Source organism: Rhinatrema bivittatum, chromosome 12 (genome assembly GCF_901001135.1).
Source record: "Rhinatrema bivittatum chromosome 12, aRhiBiv1.1, whole genome shotgun sequence".
Taxonomy (NCBI): domain Eukaryota; kingdom Metazoa; phylum Chordata; class Amphibia; order Gymnophiona; family Rhinatrematidae; genus Rhinatrema; species Rhinatrema bivittatum.
In genome coordinates, this window is record NC_042626.1 from 53,144,304 (window position 1) to 53,162,473 (window position 18,170).

Genomic DNA, 18,170 nt, shown 5'->3' on the forward strand with positions numbered 1-18,170 from the left:
TATATTGGACAGAACCTTCAGCTGCCATGTCTATGCTGACTTTACACCTTGCAACCTAATGTACCTCTTCCCCATTTTTTTTTTTTTCAAGGATTGTACAAACTATATACACTGTTGAGGGTTTTTTTCCTCCTTATTTCTTTGTTGTATGCCTTGGAAAGTTAATAAATAAAGAGTTATTAAAAAAAAAACCAAAACCACCCTCACCCCTGGCAGTACTGGCATACAAGGGGCCAAGCAATGGATGGACTGGAGATCTATGCGCTGCCTGTATATGGTATGAACCAGGGAGCTTATACCAATACTGCCCAGGATCTCCCACCTGCTTTGTGATAAACAACTTAGGGGCTGTAAGCCCGGCAAGCTTTTAACAGCAGTATAATTCACTAAAATAATATATGCATCTACTGTACATACCAAGGGGAAGATATTTTTCAGTGATTTAAGGGGTAAACAGTGATTTACCTGCTTTAAACTGACCTTCTGAAAATGACCCTCCTTCAGTGTGACTAAAGCCCGCATGCTGTCAGCGGTATTAAGGGAGGGAAAAGTACATGCAGAAATGATACTGTCAAATCTAATTGTGTACTTTACCTGCGGGAAAAATCCACCCGCAGGCAAAACAGGAGCAAGTCAAGTGTCCAGACACGTTCAGCACCCATGGCATGTTTCAAAGTGAAAATCAGTGATAAGCATGCAATGGGGCAGGGGGAGGGTGGTGTTAGTAACCAATGCATATAGCTTGAAAATCACCTTCCAAGAGAGCAATTCCCAAAGCTGTTTACCTATGTAAAAACCACACACTCCCCCTTCCCCCATTACAGATGACTGTACCCGTGCTATCTACGATGCGTGTACTTTTCGTCTGCAAACAGAGGGGGTGGGATTAGGTTGGAGGCGGGAAAGTGCACATGGAGCTTAGCAGAGTTGTTTACCTGTAATGGTGTATTCCGAGGACAGCAAGATGGCAGTCCTCACACCTAGATGACATCATTGGATGGAGCCCGGCCTGGAACTTTGATCTCAAAGATCCTAGAGCTTTCAAACATGCCGTACTGAGCATGTGCAGCTGTAGTTATTAAGCTGCCCCTAGGCAGAGTCTCTCAGTCCATGATATAGCTCATGCATAGAGAACCAACTCCCAGGGGAGGTGGGTGGGTTTCGTAGGACTGATATCTTGCTGTACTTGGAGAACATCTGCTATAGGTAAGCAACTGTGCTTTCTCTGAGGACAAGCAGGATGGCAGGCATCACACACAGGTGATTCCCAAGCTATAGGCTACCCGAGCAGGACAAAGTGGGGAACCCCTCAGTGCTGAAAGTACCACCTCTCTCCCTTTTGCCTGTGAGGTAAACGATCCAAAAACAGGTCCAGGCAGGAAAAGAGTTGGGTTCTACAAAATTGTATTTGTATGTAATCTGCTTGGAATAACATTGCTAAACTAGCAGAATATAAGTATTCTAAATAAATAAAGTAAAAAAAAAAAAAAGAAAAAGAAAACCATAGAAAGACAGACATAAAACCCTGATGTATAGCAGAGGTGCCTAAGGCAGGAGCAGAGGTGAGGTCCAGAGAGAAGCATACTTTGCTTCACAGAAATATTACAGTCAGGATTTCGGATCAGTGAACCCTGACAAGCAACAGGAAAAGGGCCTAGAGAATCAAGCAATAGAAGAACTCTTGGGCGAAGACTGCACAATTTCCTTCGGTGTCACAAGACCACTGAAAAATCCAACTTGGGCTAGAGCATTATCTGGAAAGAAACTGCGGTCCACTAGCATCTGAAGGACAGTTTGCATCTGCAGAAGCGAGCCCAATGATTGGCTGATGGGCACAATGGGCAGAAGACCCAAGCAATGCTTGGAAAGAAGCAGCAGCAACAGTGGCAGGGTCTGTGGCAGGCCCTACCTGCCAAAGTACCAGACAGTTCTGCCCACCTAGGTCAGAGGTCACGAGTGTCAGGGGATGAAAGGCAATCCCTGAAACTGGATTCCTAGCCCAAACCCCCGACAAGGAAGTTAAAGCTGGGCCTGAAGCTCACCCATGCTCCACCTTGTCAAGGGTAGGCCTATCCATCCTGCCCGCAGAAAGACACACTTTGATCAACCCATTGAAGTATGAAAAGCTAAAGGCAGTACTGGCGAAAAAAAAAACAAAAAACAGGGAAAAGATATATAAGATATATACGAATGCCTTAGCATTTTCTCCCCTCACCACCCAACATTCTGACTGGAAGTTGGAAGGAGTGAAGAACACAAGGAGGTAGGTTCCGAGGCTGCAGGGATAAGAAAAGCCACTAGGCTGTATATCCCAACCCCCAACCAAACAGCTCACTGTTGAGACCAGTAGGGAGTTGCCCCTCGAGGTAGACCTCTTAGCATGATAAGAACAGCCAAAACTGAAAGCGAACTGGAAACTTTCCACCAAGAGACAGAAAGCAGGGATGCCACAAGTGCAAAGCCCTGTAGAAACAGGATTTCTTCAGTGTCCTGGAAATCCAAAGGGTACTAGGGCAGAGTCAGTCTGATCTGGGAACAGACTGCCCATCAACTTGGCCTAGGTATCAAAACCTAAGGCCATGATTACATATACTTCCCCCAAGGAATTATGTGATCCAGTAAGTGGAACAACGGTTGCGTGAACCAGGACCTCCCTGCCCACAGACAGGGTTATCCCGAAAAGGGGGGAGGGGGGGGGGGAAGCATAGCTCGCAAGCCATCACAACAAAAGTGTAGCACTTCTGTTGTGGAATCCCTCATCCCCTAACACATGCAGCCATGGATATGGTGAGAAGTTGAAAGGCATTATCTGCCAAGCGAGATGCAAATGGACCAAACCCTCCTCAATGAGTTAGGGCCCCACATGAAAGAGTGACTGGCAAGAGTAGCAATCTGCAAATCACAAACATTGCGCTTAGCAAGTATCAAAAAAGTGACTCCTGTGTGGAATAAACACCTAATTCTCACTGGGGAGTTGCCCGGAAGGGTAGACCCCAATTCTGATGTGGAGATCAAATCCCAAATAGCACCCACACAAAATAAACCTACTCTTCCTTAGGAAGACCTAGGAAAGAGTGCTATCGCCTAACCAGCTTTTGGATCTCGCAGGGATCAGAGAGCTAATACCAGTCAAACAGTGAAATCTCCTTTCCGGGAAATGGAGAACAAGGGCCACCCCTTGTGGGGAAGGCCAACTAGGCATCCAAGGAGAAACCCATAAGGATAGCCTCTGGAAACCCAGTTGTATCTCTCCTTCCCAAAGGTACAGGAAGCAATAGGAATTGGGGCCTTCTGATCCTGAAAAACCTATGAACCGTTGAGGTTCATAAGAGTCCAAATAGGCTGCTGGCCTACCCCAGTCAGATAGGGTAGGCTGCTAAGATAACCCACAGAGGGACCTCAGCAAAAATGGTCCAAACGACCACCACTGCTATCTCCCAATGCCTGCAGGTCCTGGCCTGCAAGGAGATGCATTGATTCAAAAGAATCGAGGCTCCAGTTTGGCGATGGACCTGCAAGGGACAGAGCCCCAGAGGCTTCCCCATGAAGGAGATTCAAACGTAGACTAACATAGGAGGAGGTTGAAAGACCTAGTTCTCTTCTGTGGGAGGGGAAGACTCCCAACACTACCCCCTCCTGGTATCCATGCCCATAGTGGTTTGACCAGGAATGTAGTCTTAGGTCAGACTACAAAGGACTGAGCACCATTTGTTAGAGTTGGCGGCTGCACACAGCCAAAAAGCATTCAAAGTGTGTGTGATGGTGCCTTCCTCGTTAGTGTCCCATAGCACCCTAAGATGTGAAACAGACAAGGAATCTGATATCTTGATGCAATGACAGTAATCCCACTATCTCTGGCACAAATGTACATGGTACCCCCAGAGAAAAAATTCTACCTGCCAGCATCTGATGAGCTTGGAGTAGATGACCCCCACCATACTCAACCGCTCATGATGCGCTTCACTGTTGCACTAACTCCTAATGGAGTCAGCATGTACAGTGTGACAATGGTGCCCCAGTGCCACTGGTGCTCTGTCTGGGTGATCCATGGCAGTGGGTGGCATTCTGCGGCATCACCCCCATGGTACCTGATAACGCTCCATAAAGCTGATCGCAGCACTTGAAATGGCTTTGTGAATGGCTCACCCTGCTTTCCATTGCATAACAATGTCAGGGAAGCCCCATGGTAACCAGTGTCCATGGGACTCTACGGTGGTGTTCTGTGGCATCTGAACATGCTCACAGTGGTGATGGCATCCACAGTGCCAATAGTGCTCTTGTTGTTCACCAGCAATGGATCACATCTATGGCACCAAACAACACCGTGTTTCGATGGCACTCAACATGTTTGGTACACAGTGCCATAGATATCGCCCAAGGCTCCTGCAGATGTGGACAGTCTAGTGGGCACCCTGCATCGGGCACCCATGGTGCCCACTGCAGGGATTACTTTATAACACTTGAAGATGAAAAATTTCGAGGTTGGTGGCACTGATGGAGACACCGGTGCCCCAAGGATTCGATGTTCCAGCAGTACCAATGACACCCGTGGTACTCTAAGGCGGAGGCTCTGCAGCATCAACCCACTATCGGGTATTCCACAGTACAGAAACGCCGCATCAGTGCCCAAAAGAACAGATGATGGCCGGCACCCTCGACAGTTCCCCTTGGCTCACCTATGCTTGCTGTTGTGAGCTCAATGGAGTCCATCGCTAGCACCCATAGATGATGATAGCATCAAAACGTGAAGCCCAGGGCACTCCCTGACACCCCTACAGCCCCAACACCTTTGGCGCTGGACAGCAGCTCAGGGAACTCGAGAGCATTGGCGTCCACAGTACCTGCCGGCTGTACACCACCAATGGCACACAATGCCCCTCAGTGCCCATCCTGACATCACAAAAGGGCCTGTTGGCACCCTGAACACTTGATAGCCTTGAGGACACTGGATCATGGTGCACCCTGAATGCTTTGGCGCTCAAGTTTGCTCAGGTCAATGGCGACCCAGTGCTTTATGGCACCGAGGCTGTCCAAGAGCCTAAGCCCTTGTTACTCGAGGGCTTCCGTAGAGCTTGAGGGCTCTCAGGACCTCTGCGCCCCAGTGGCTGACGGCCTCAAGGGCAATCAGGCTTATCAATGGCAATCCCAGTGCCCCTGGTGAGAGCGGTCACGAATGGTATTGCTAGCAACATGCCTGATGGCCTCCATGGCACTCAATGGCATCGAGGGTGGCTACGCACCTCAATGGCATCGAGGGTGGCTACGCACCTCAATGGCATCGAGGGTGGCTTCAATGGCAGTCCCAGCATCTGACATGGTTCTGACTCTGACGCGTCAGAGGCAGTGCATGCAAATCTCGCTCATGCATATTTGTGACTATCCCAAAAACCCGGGCTGTTTGTGGCTCTCTAGGACAGAGTTAGCCACCCCTGCTCTAGAATCTTTGAGATCAAAGTTCCAGACCGAGCTCCATCCGATGATGTCAGCATGTGCAAGGACTGCCATCCTACTTGTCCTCGTAGAATCATTTTGAGCCCCCCTCCCCTCAAGGATACTTTTCCCAAATGCGCATTTGCACTTGCAAATGTAGGCAGGCATTAAGAATCCACTGTGTATTGCTGGCTCAATATTCAAAGGGAAACCCCGTGGGTGTGTGTGGGGTGGAGGGGTAAGGGTTTCCTTTTGCTGCCCTGTGTTTCATTTAAAACGTGTCCCTAAATTCTTAAGACATCTGATAAGAAGACTGCTGGAGGACTCCAATAATATATTTTTTTAAAGTAATAAACTCAAATAGTAAAGAGAAAAATTTAATCATGATAGTGTACAAATTTTTGCCAATACCTTTAGTTACGCTCAACACGTAGGCAATTTGCAGTAGGAGCTAAACACCTATTCCTCCATGAAATGCACTGACAGATTTACCCTTAAAGCAAGCTCTGAATGCGACTTTTACTGTTTTAATGAGAACTATTAAGACAGAGCAATAGATACTTTAGCTTTTCAGTAGCAAAAGACGCCCCAGGGATTACTCACATCCTTAACGTCCCTGAAAAATAATATTGGATTATAGTAGTAGCTGTCATAGTCATACCATAATATTTTGAAGGTTCATTATTTAAAATGGTGCCCGGCTTTTTATTTTCTCTTTTTATTCAAGGCCCTGTGAGGAGGAGGGGGGACGACAATAAACCGAAGACTGATTTATACGACCAATCATCCATCCGATTTAAAAATTACAATTTGTTACCATGTCCATCAAGCCGCCGCTTTTAATTTGAAAAACCCTGCATAGAAAGATCATTTTTCTGAAATTTAAACCAACGATAGTCTCAATTTTCATTATTTTTTCATGTCAAGCAATAGTTCATAAGGAACAAATTCATCTCTTGGATGGAGGTGGCTGTTAAATTTCAATGCTCCCTGCATGGACCAGAAATATTACAGAGGCTGTGTTCCCAGCTCCTGGAGACGAGAGAGGGAGTGTCCCAGTCACTGCTCAACGACGACTCACGTATCAGATTCAGGAGAGCGCCATGGGACCAAGCCTCTCAGCTAGGGACCATCACTGCAATGGCTGGGGCTATGCTAGAAGGTTATAACAAAACAGGGGGACGCATCTCAGGACAGTTGCAAATAAAAGCTCACAGCCCCAGATCCTAGCCCCATTTCTGCCTCAGCCGGAAACACAAAGGAGGGGGAGGAAATTGCTGGGAAAAGCTTTTGAGTTATGTGCACAAAAAATAGCTTTCAAATATTTCCTCCCATTGAATGCATTACATTTTGTGCACACAAAATTGATCTAAGACACAAATGGGCATTGATGGAAACGCTCTGGGAGTGGGGCTAAGCTTCAGCAGGTGAGAGCGCATATTGAACACTCTTCCAGCTAATGTTATGAGCCCTGGTTTGCTCAGAAACATCACGGTCCTGAGTACAGTCAGTGGAAGACTTGTGCGCGTTAAGTTCCACTGAATAGCCTGGGAAAGTTCTGCGCGTAACTTCCCCAGATATTATTGTCATTCACCCATTCTCTTGATCTCATTATATATAATTTTTTTTGGTTGGGGTGGGGGAAGGTCCCCTAATTTCCTCCTGCTCTTTTGGGCTTCTAGCAGAGCCAGAACTGAGGCTGGGAACCTGGCCCCATGAGCCTTCATTCACAACTACCCCCTCCCAACTCATTTAAGTCCAGTTATTGCAGTGAAAGTCTCCAGCCAGGGGCCACATACCAGGCTCCTTCTGGATCCCTGCAATCAGGGCCACTAGGTGCCAGTTTGAAGCAATGAACAGGACTCCCTCCCCACTCCTGGAACTGTGAACGCCATCTCTGCAGCATTCTCAGTGCCGACCAGTGCAGGAAGCAGAAGACTTGACCCAGGAATCAAACCCAGCTTCCCTTAAACCTTTTATATTTTGACAAAGTAAAGTTGCTGTTTTCCCAAAATGAAATGGGACAAATTATCTCAGCTCAGCCCATAACAGACAGGTCATAAACTGGACTTCAAATGGTCCTTAAAAAAAAAAAAAAAGTAGCTAGAAGTTTACCTCAGATTATTACAATTAAATTATTTATGACTTATCAAGTCTAAAAAGTAATATCGGGAAGCAGATTATTTATGGAGGAAAGGAGCCTTTCGGGAGGAGTAGTCCATTGCTCAGAGTAGGGCACTAGGATTCGGGTCTATGTGAGCTCCCTGGTTTTAGGCCCTGGCTCCAGCATGGAGCAGGTGTACACCCAGACACGCAGAGGCCGCGCATACCGTTCTGTCCACGGCTTGTCTGGCTCTCCTGGGGCCTCCGTGGACTCTTCCGTTGACGATGTCACCCTTTACTTCAAAATCATGCTGGAAGACAAGGCAGAAGACTCAATCTTTCCTCTAAATTTCACATCTTGGTGTAAAAAAAGGACAGATGTTAAATAAACAGCCACAGCATTTCTAACACATGCAAAATAAATAAATGAATACAAAGGAATACAGTTACTTCCATGAGGCTGGAGTTTTTCATTTGAATTTGATGCTTATGTTTCCTAAAGATAACATCACCAGTTCTCTCCAGTTTGGTAGACTGCTGGTCTCTTGGGACAGCTAAGTGAATTTGTGTGGAGAACGTTCTCAGCAAGTTCTTAAAGCACTCACACCACCCCACCCTCACGTGATTGCCGGCACAGCGAGACTAAGCTACACCAGGCATGCGTCGCATTTACCCCCAGACCATGCATACCTCATCGAGTATTCTTCCTTCTTTAAAGCACTGCACGATCCCTAAAATACACAGGTAAAGCAACCAATCACATACACCATACATTTAACATGGACACAAGGCTTCAATCCTTTACAGATGGTTTGCCTTTGCTGTTAGCTCAGATTTGTACTGAAGTTTGTGCAGAGGACAGGCATTAAATATTCTGCCCCTCAGTGAACCAAAACCCAGGTCCTTTAAAAAAAAAAAAAAAGGCTTCTGAAGCTGCTTTCTATTGAGATGGGATGGGCTGTCAAGGCAGGGCTCTGTCCCTCAAACTTCTGATTCCAGCACAACAGGAATCTGGAAAGCAACAGGACAAAGAAAGTCCAAAGCCGAGATGACATGAAATTTAGTTAGCAACTACCAGGTGATATTAGCCCAACTGTGATCTGAAGCCGCTGTCTTCCTCTCCTCTTTTGGGTCACAATCAGATTTTAAAAAACTAAAGAAAAATAAAGACCCCAAGTCAATATTGCAGTTGGAAACCAAAAGATCCTTGTTCAAAAATGACTGTCTCTATTGTGTGTTTACTGACAGAAATATTTAATTAGGCCCAGAATTGAAGGGTCTCTGGAAAATATTTTCTAAAGGTCCCCTTCACCCTTGGCTCGCGATTATTGCAGCCAAACCTGGCCCTTTTCTCCATAAGTAGATTTTACCTGAAAATCAGACAGCATGAAGACAAATGTACAAGCTCGGGTGCAACTTACACTGATAGCTAACTACCCATTTCCTTCCTGCAATCCCTAGGAAGTATTTCAGGGTCCTCTCACACACCAGGTCAGCATCTGCAAAGCAAGAAAAGATGGTATTAATTAAAAACATATCCAGCTCCGGCCTGTCCACTCCTTCCTACTGACTTAAAAGAGAACTTTGACACTGCTCAAAGGCCTAGTCACAGCAAGTTAGAATGCAGACTTTGAACGAGTGAGGGTCAGAGTTCCACGCCTGGCATCTCCAGATGTGGAAAAGCTCTCCTTTGCAGAGATAATACTTTTCGGACTTAATTTCATTTCTGTTAAGTCTTTTTAGTAAAAAAGGTATCACATTCAACTCTAGCCGCGTAGTGGTGTGGTTATCAAGTTCATCTCACACACGAAAGATTCCCGTTTCAAAACTGGGCAGATCCTTATTTTTTTTTCCTCCTCTTTTTATTGAATTTTTAAGTTTTACAACAGCATCACCATCATAGCGGAATCGGAATAGTAATAGTAATAGCAACCGTTCGCAACACATTAAACAGGAACAATTGAAAGGCATTGTAGACAGTCCATATGTATATGCAACTTGTACAGTGTTACTAACCTTAGTTTGAGCAGATTATTGATAGCAATACTGATATTGATATGGACAGCAATACCAACCATAACTCCAACATTAGTTCTAACATTGGTTCTAACAGTGCAGTTTTAACATGAAGCACATATGGTTTTCACATGGCAAACAAAGAATTCCAGAAATAATTGCTTTGTATTATAACTTTTAGTTTCAAATTTTTAATTCTCCTCATCTGTCCCTCCCTCCCACCCACTCTCCCACCTGTCCCTGGAGTGCATTAAAGAGGTTGTGCTTAATTAATTTGTAAGGATTGCAGGAATTAGACCAATGTTCTAGTAGTAAAACTTCCCTACAAGATCGCATATGAAATTAATAAGTATAAAGGTGGAAAAGTCTCTACCTTTTCAGAGTAAGCATCTCAGGGCACATCGTTGCAAAATTGTGCTGAATCTCTGGGGTTTGCCTTTGAATAAACAGAGACCGAATTTGAAGTGTCACCTCTCGTTTCGGTCTCTGTTTATTCAAAGGCAAACCCCAGAGATTCAGCACAATTTTGCAACGATGTGCCCTGAGATGCTTACTCTGAAAAGGTAGAGACTTTTCCACCTTTCTACTTATTAATTTCATATGCGATCTGGTATCTCTTGGTATGTTACTGTCGAGTAAAGTAGAGCAGTAGGTTCATTCGTATATTGGCCCAAAAGGACGTGATCTTGGAACAAGACCAGAAGCAGTGTAAAAAATCCCCAACTGTATCCTTACATTTGGTGTAGAGAGGTGATGGACATAGGTTTGCCCGAAAGGCTTTGTTTGTGGAGAAATATAATTGCCAAATGAATTTAAATTGTAATTCTCTCAGAGTTACATTTTCTGATATGATTGAAATAGTTTGAAAACATTGTTTTATTTCGTCTGATGTTAATGATAATTAAGGGTGAGCAGACCACCTGTTTAAAATAACTCTATAGCTGTCGCTGTTGATAGGAATATCCAACAATTTGGAAAACTTAGAGCAGGAAAATTTCACCAGAGTTCGATCCAGGAAAAGGAAAATTAGTTCTTACCTGTTAATTTTCGTTCCTGTAGTACCACGGATCAGTCCAGACCGTGGGTTGAGCCTCCTGTCCAGCAGATGGAGACAGACCAAAACTGAAAGGGTATCCTATATCAGGACAGAGCCTACCCTGCAGCCCTTCAGTATAACCATTGTCAAAGCAGCAAAAGGCATAAGGCCAAGCAAGTAATAATATAATTATTAAAGTCGTTGAACAAACAATAGAACAATTGCATGAACTGTGTAACTAATTGCTCTTGCATGACTACCCCGATCATCGTAAAAGATGCTTCCAGTGCCTTCAATGAGAATTCAAGAGAGCCATGCAGAGACACAGAAAGTAGTTCGAGCGGACAGACCAAGGAAAACACGGGAGGGCGTCTGGACTGATCCTTGGTACTACAGGAACGAAAATTAACAGGTAAGAACTGATTTTCCTTTCCCTCTACGTACCCGGATCAGTCCAAACCGTGGGATGTACCAAAGCTTCCCTACAAAGGGTGGGACCGAGACAGTCCCGCTTGAAGAACCTGTCGCCCAAAGGAACCGAACACTGGCGCCTGTACATCCAGGCGATAATGACGAGCAAAGGTTTGCAGGAATTTCCACATAGCGGCCCTGCATATTTCCTGCGGAGAGACCACTTGACTCTCCGCCCAGGAAGTAGCTTGAGAACGCAAGGAATGTGCCTTCAGACCCTCTGGAACTGCCCGGCCCTGTCAGATATAGGCCGAGGAAATTGCCTCCTTTAACCATCGAGTGATCATAGTCAGAGGCTGGGTTACCCCTATTTGGACCACTCCACAGGACGAAGAGATGGTCTGAGACCCGGAAGTCATTGGTAACCTGAAGGTAATGGAGTAAAACGCGTTTCACATCAAGGTGACGAAGATCATTTCCTGCGGGGCCCGCTATATCCTCAGGAGAGAATGCAAGAAGCTCTACTGACTGATTGACATGAAAGGAAGAAACAACCTTCGGCAAGAAAGAAGGTACGGTCCTGAGAGATACCCCCGAATCAGAGAACCGCAGAAAAGGCTCCCGACAAGATAATGCTTGAATCTCCGACACCCGTCTGGCGGAGCAGAGAGAGACCAGGAAATCTAGTGTCAAATCTAGTGTCAAAACTAGTGTCAAATCCGACGGAGAGGTTCGAACGGCGCTGCACACAGAGCCCGAAGAACCAAGTTCAGACTCCACGAAGGACAAGTGGCCCAGACGGGCGGCTTCAAATGCTTGGCGCTCTTGAGGAAACGGACGACATCCGGGTGAGAGGCCACCGCATGACCTTCGATGGTGTCCAAGAGGGAACTGAGGGCGGAGACTTGAAGCACAACAAACTGAATGAAAGACCCTTGGAGAGGCCCTTCTGAAGGAATGAGAGAATCATAGAAACCGATGGTAAACGAGCCGAGGTACCCGATTCCGCACAGGCATTTTCAAAAATTTTCCAAACGCAGACATAGGCTAGAGAGGTAGAATGCTTACAAGCCCGAAGCAGAGTGGATATCACTTCTTCTTTATAGCCCTTTTTCCTCAATCTTTGCCGTTCAAAAGCCATGCCGCTAGACAGAAGCGATCCGCCTGGTCGAAAAATACAGGACCCTGCCGAAGGAGGCGGGGGAGATGGCCAAGGCAAAGAGGACCATCCATCGCCAGATTTACCAGATCCGCGAACCATGGTCTGCGGGGCCACTCGGTTGCTACAAAAATGACCAGCCCCCGGTGTAGCTCCATTCGTCTGAGAATTTTTCCCATTAGAGGCCATGGAGGAAACATGTAGAGGAGAACGTCGCGAGGCCAAGGGAGGACCAGAGCATCCACTCCTTCCGAGCAATGCTCCCTCCAACGACTGAAGAATCTGGGAGCCTTGGCGTTGCTCAAGGTTGCCATCAGGTCCAGATGAGGAGGACCCCACCTGCGAACAATCAGATCCATCGCGCCATCGGACAACTTCCACTCGCCAGGATCGAGGTGTTGCAAATTGAGGAAGTAGACTCGTACATTCTCCTTGCCCGCTATATGGGAGGCCGCTAGACGATCCAGGTGCCATTCCACCCAGGCAAAGAGCTTGTTGGCCTCCAGTGCTACCAGACGACTCCTGGTACCCCCCTGACGATTGACATAGGCCACCGTGGTGGAGTTGTCTGAGAGGACACGCACCGCCTTGCGGCGGATTAGCGGCAGAAAAGCCTTGAGGGCCAGGCGTACCGCAAGAGCTTCCAGATGATTGATGTGCCAACGTGACTGGGCTGGGGACCAGTAACCCTGCGTCGTCCCCACCTGGAGAGATTGTCATCCATCGTGACTATGACCCACTGCGGAGTCAACAAAGGCATCTCCTTCAAGAGATGCGCCAGCAACAGCCACCATTGTATGTCTGAGATGGTAGAGTCAGAGAGTGGTAGAGTCACCTGGAACTGTTCGGACACTGGCTTCCAGCACGATAACAACGCTTTCTGTAATGGTCGCATATGCGCAAAGGCCCAGGGGACCATGTCGATAGTGGAGGCCATAGTCCCCAGAACTTGCAGATAATCCCACGCCTTGGGAACCAGGAGAGAAAGAAGATTGTTCACTTGATCGATGAGCTTGAGCACCCGAGCATCTGGGAGAAACACTTTTCCAACTCAGGTGTTGAAGCAAGCTCCCAGGAATTCCAAGACCTGGGAGGGCTGGAGATTGCTCTTAGGGAAGTTGATTATCCAGCCGAGTGAGGTGAGGAGAGCAAGGACCCTGTCGACGGCTAGCCTGCAGAGAGTCGGTGACTTGGCCCACACGAGCCAATCGTCCAGATAAGGGTGTATTAGGATTCCTTCTCAGCGAAGTGCGGCCACCATGACCACCATGACCTTGGTAAACGTGTGGGGAGCAGTGGCGAGGCCGAAGGGCAGAGCTCGGAACTGAAAGTGCTGGTCCAGGATGTTGAAACAACGATACCACTGATGCTCGCGTCGAATCGGGATGTGGAGATAAGCCTCTGTCTGGTCGACAGAGGCCAGATATTTGCCTGGACGAACCGCCGCTATCACCGCCCTCAGGGTCTCCATTCGAAAATGGGGCACCTTGAGGGCCCGGTTGACTCTCTTGAGGTCCAAGATTGGACGAAAGGAATCGTCCTTTTTGAGTACAACGAAGTAGATAGAATACTGGCCGGTGCCTTGCTCCTCCACTGGCACCGGTACTATCGTTCCAAGGAGCTGGAGTTGGTGAGGGTCTGACAGACAGCAGGTCGCTTTAGTCGGCCGCAAGGAGAAACGAGATACAGATCTGGCAGGTCCCTGGCAAATTCTAACAAGTAGTTGTGTTCTATCACATCGAGGACACACTGATCAGACGTAATTTTGGCCCATTCCTCGCGAAACAGAGAGAGACATCCACCTAAGTTTCGCACGGAGGAATGGACCGGCTGGATCTCATTGGGTAGCCAACTTGGTGGCCTGATGTTGCTGATTACCCTCTCTGAAGGCACGGCGGCCCTGAAAGGAATGAGACCAGGACTGCGACTGGGAAGTGGTCCCTCTTGGGAAAGAACCTCGCGCCCTGCTGTTGAACCGGCGTTGTCCCCAGAAGCGGGTACGTGTCGGGAAAAACGACTTAGACTGTTTAGGACGGTCCTCTGGCAGCTTATGGACCTTGTTCTCACCCAAGGATTTAATAAGCTGTTCTAGGTCCTCTCCGAAAAGCAACTTACCCTCGAAGGGGAGTGTTCCCAGCTGGGCCTTGGAAGAAGAGTCCGCGGACCAGTTACACAGCCAGAGGAGACGTCTGGCCGACACCGCGGAGACCATTGCCTTGGCCTGGACGCGAAGCAAGTCATAGAGGGCATCCGCGCCATATGCAATGGCGCCTTCTAAATGCTCCGCCTGCTCAGCTTCTGCAGACGGGAGGTCCTGGGTGCTGAGTAATTGTTGGACCCACCTAAGACTTGCCCACTGCATGAAACTGCTGCAGATCGTCACCCTGACTACCAAGGCTAAGACTTCAAAGATCCGCTTAAGGAAAAATTCAAGCTTGCGGTCTTGAACATCCTTCAGAGCTGTGGCGCCCACCACCAGGATCATGGTATGCTTGGTGACCGTGGATATGGAAGAATCCACTTTGGGAATCTTCAGCATGTCCAAGCAATCTTCAGGGAGCGGATAGAGCTTGTCCATAGCCCTACCGACTCGGAAATCCGTCTCTGGAGCTTCCCATTCCCGTAAAAGAAGTAATTTATGCATGGGATGGAAAGGAAACGCGCGCGGAAGAGCCCTAAGCCCCGCCAGGACTGGGTCCGCATTTGCCGGCATCGCTGCTGTCACCGTGTCCTCTGGGGGGGGGGGGGCATCAATACCCAATATTCCTGCAGGATAAAGGGAATGAGCGGTTCCAGCTTTTCCCGCTGAAAGAGATGGAGTACCCGGGGATCATCCCCCTCCAGGGGAGGAGCAGGTGTAGAAAAATCCTTGTCCGGATCCGGGGGGGGGGGGGGGGGGGGTGTGCCCCCGGGACAACCCATACTCGGACAGGACCTGGCGCCTCCGGTACCACCGGGGGTAGCAGAGCGGATACCCGAGGGATCTTCGGAGGAGGGGGACCCGTGGGAGGGTCCTCATCCTCCTGCAAGCTGGCTAAATAAGATTTGTGCAATAGAAGCACAAACTCCGAAGAAAATCGGGGGCCGAGAAAATTTTCCTGAGGGGGCGCGGGGGGGTCCGGACCATCTCCCTGGGCGCGCACCGGGCTCAAATCGGGGGGTAATACCTGAGAATCAGGGTCATCATCATGGAGCTCTAAATCGGCATCGATGCTGACACCCAAAATGGCTGCCGTTCCCGTGGTTTGCCAGGTCGGGAACAGCCTGGCCATGCGTCAGGGAGCGCGCCCCCGAGCTAAATTCTTCGGCGCTGCCGAGGCGGGGCCCTCCCCACCCGGCAAGCAGCCGGAACACAAATTATCACGGGAGAGCCGGCTCTCCACAAGCCAGGCACACATTGGAACGTGGCATAAAGGCAGAGAAGCTGCCGCGAGGCAGCAGCAAACAGCTGATGAAGGAAAACCCCCGGGGAGAGGTGCAGGTGATCAAACCCTGCACTCTCCCGCTACTGAGCCACAACATTCAATTAAAGCTCCTGCCTGCCTGAGGTATTAGGTAAAATCTCCTTTATAAATATATATATATATATATATATATACATATTTTTTTTTTTTTTTTGTATTTAATCAGGGGAAAGACACCTCCCTGACAGAATAGCTGAGGGATTAAACTTCTTGGTTAAGGCAGGAGACTAAGGGGGAGTGACTGGCACCACCAGTATCGCCCCTCACTAGTAAGGTCACCAGGAAGGAAGCCTAGGCTGACCAAGTCAAGGGGCAAGCCCCCCTAGGCCCCCCAAGAGCGAGGGAGACAGATCTGTCTCCCTAACACAGAAGAAAAGAGAAAATCTGAATACAACTTTTTTTTTTTTTAACTTATAATTTAGAAAAGGAGTACTTGCTTGAGCTTGCTCCACGAAAGAGAAAAAGAAACCCCACAGGGAAAGGGCAAGTTAACAGAGAACTGCAGGGTGAGCTGTCTGGCATCTGCTGGAGACAGACAAATACTGAAGGGCTGCAGGGTAGGCTCTGTCCTGATATAGGATACCCTTTCAGTTTTGGTCTGTCTCCATCTGCTGGACAGGTAGCTCAACCCACGGTCTGAATTGATCCGGGTACGTACAGGGAAAGCTCTTCTAATTTCAATTTTATGGCATGTAGAAAGTTTTGTTAACCTTTACTAAATATATAGTGCCTCACTTGTAGGTATGCGAAAAAAATCAGATCTAGACAATATGTATAATTCTTGCAGTTCTTGAAAACTATATAGAATGTTGGAATGATGGGGAAACAGTTGACAGATATGAGTTAATCCTTTATCTGCCCAAATTTTAAATATCCTATTTTCCATCCCTGGCAGGAATTGCGGATTTCCACAAATAGTGAGTAGAGTAGTAAGGGGTGCGTCTAATTTAAACATTTTACAAAAGGTGTAGCCAAGCTTTTCTACTGGAGGAGAGAATTGTAAAATGTTGGGGTAGGAAGGAGGATTGTCGGGGGTTTAATTGTATAAGTGCTGAAAGAGAATAGGCATTAAACCAACTTTGTAAATGGGTTGGCGGTGAAAACTGAGAAGTTCCCGAAAGCCAGTCTTTCAGGTGGCGCATCATATAAATTGAACTATATTTCCGTAAATCGGGGCAAGCGAGTCCACCATATGCAATTGGCATACCCAGGTACCTTAGTGCAAGTCTTGCTTTTTTCCCCCACCATATGAATTGTCTAAGTATTTGATTAATTTCACGTAAATCCGAATTTTTTAGTCATAGTGGGAGCATTTGTAATAAGTATAGCCACTTCGGTAGCTCAACCATTTTGAATAAGTGTACCCTGCCGGTAAGGGAGAGAGGAAGAGAAGCCCATTGATTTAATCGTGTTTTCGACATTTGTAACAAAGGGTGTATGTTGATGTGATAAAGTTGTTCTATTACCTTAGGAATCACCACCCCTAGATATTTAAGACTTGTACTAGTCCATTCTAACGGAAAGGTTGATCCCCAATGTAATTGGAGGTTTCCGTGTACCCCCATTGCTTTAGATTTATCTGTTAATCTTTAGACCCGAAAATTTCCCAAACTTCTATTTGGTATTCCCAGGGCCGGTGCAAGGGTATTAGGCACCCTAGGCAAACCTTACAGTCTGGCACCCCCTCCCCATACACAATTTTAAATTATGCATTTATAACATATTTTACATGAAAAATGACATTCTGAGGTAAAATTAATATACAGGTTGTTGTGATAATTTCATGCACTGTTGTGATGCCAACAAGAAAACTTTGCATCTTGGAATTCATATGGCATCATACCTATTATGATATATTTCGGCATGGTCCTCCCGTATCACAGTACTATCTGCCAACACACAAAGAATAACAACCCTACCTATGAAAAAGAATACCAAAAATATTACACCAGAATCTAAAATATCAATACACCTCCTATCAGGAAAACAGAACAGGCTAAGCTACTACAGACCCCTACAGAGAAACCATATGCTAAAAGAATGCTTCATCTCAGTCTTTGCATGCAGAACACAAACCCTCACCAAATACAGAATAAAACCACATAAAGTATAAATAGAAATGTACAGACAAAATCTAAACTGTGAAATGTATCACGCCAGACTCTATACAGTGCAACAATGGAAAAACAAAAATGTCACCATTCCTCGTGAAACAAATCAATAAAATCAAGATATATAAATCATTAATCATAATTATAAAATCATACAAATAAAATAATTTCAAAACAGCTGACGAATAGAATATCCAATAATTAAAGATGCATGCAAATTTTGAAAGCTTTACCAAACACCAATAAAATATTTCAAACAGCAGACACATCACATACTACCCAATAATTAAAATGGTAGTCAATCAAGAAAAATGAACTTAAAAAGCCACCTTTACTTACCCTCTTCAGCAGTTCTCCTACTCCTTTCCCTTGCAGGCCATACCAGAAGCAGCAGTAGCTGCTGAAGCTGTCCTCACAGACCTCTTACTTAGGGACCACAA

The 18,170-nt window shown here is 46.8% G+C and overlaps 1 protein-coding gene across 4 annotated transcripts in view; it reads right to left on the bottom strand.

The window, feature by feature from the left end:
• BRCA1 (BRCA1 DNA repair associated) overlaps positions 1-18,170 on the bottom strand; it is a 218,592-nt gene that overhangs the window by 15,188 nt on the left and 185,234 nt on the right. For all 4 annotated transcript variants that reach the window (XM_029573187.1, XM_029573188.1, XM_029573189.1 and 1 more), the window contains exons 17-19: positions 8,955-9,032; positions 8,224-8,264; positions 7,761-7,844 (exon numbers count right to left, since the gene is read on the bottom strand). In XM_029573187.1, the coding sequence (XP_029429047.1) occupies positions 7,761-7,844; positions 8,224-8,264; positions 8,955-9,032 (203 nt within the window). The remainder of the gene's footprint in view (positions 1-7,760; positions 7,845-8,223; positions 8,265-8,954; positions 9,033-18,170) is intronic.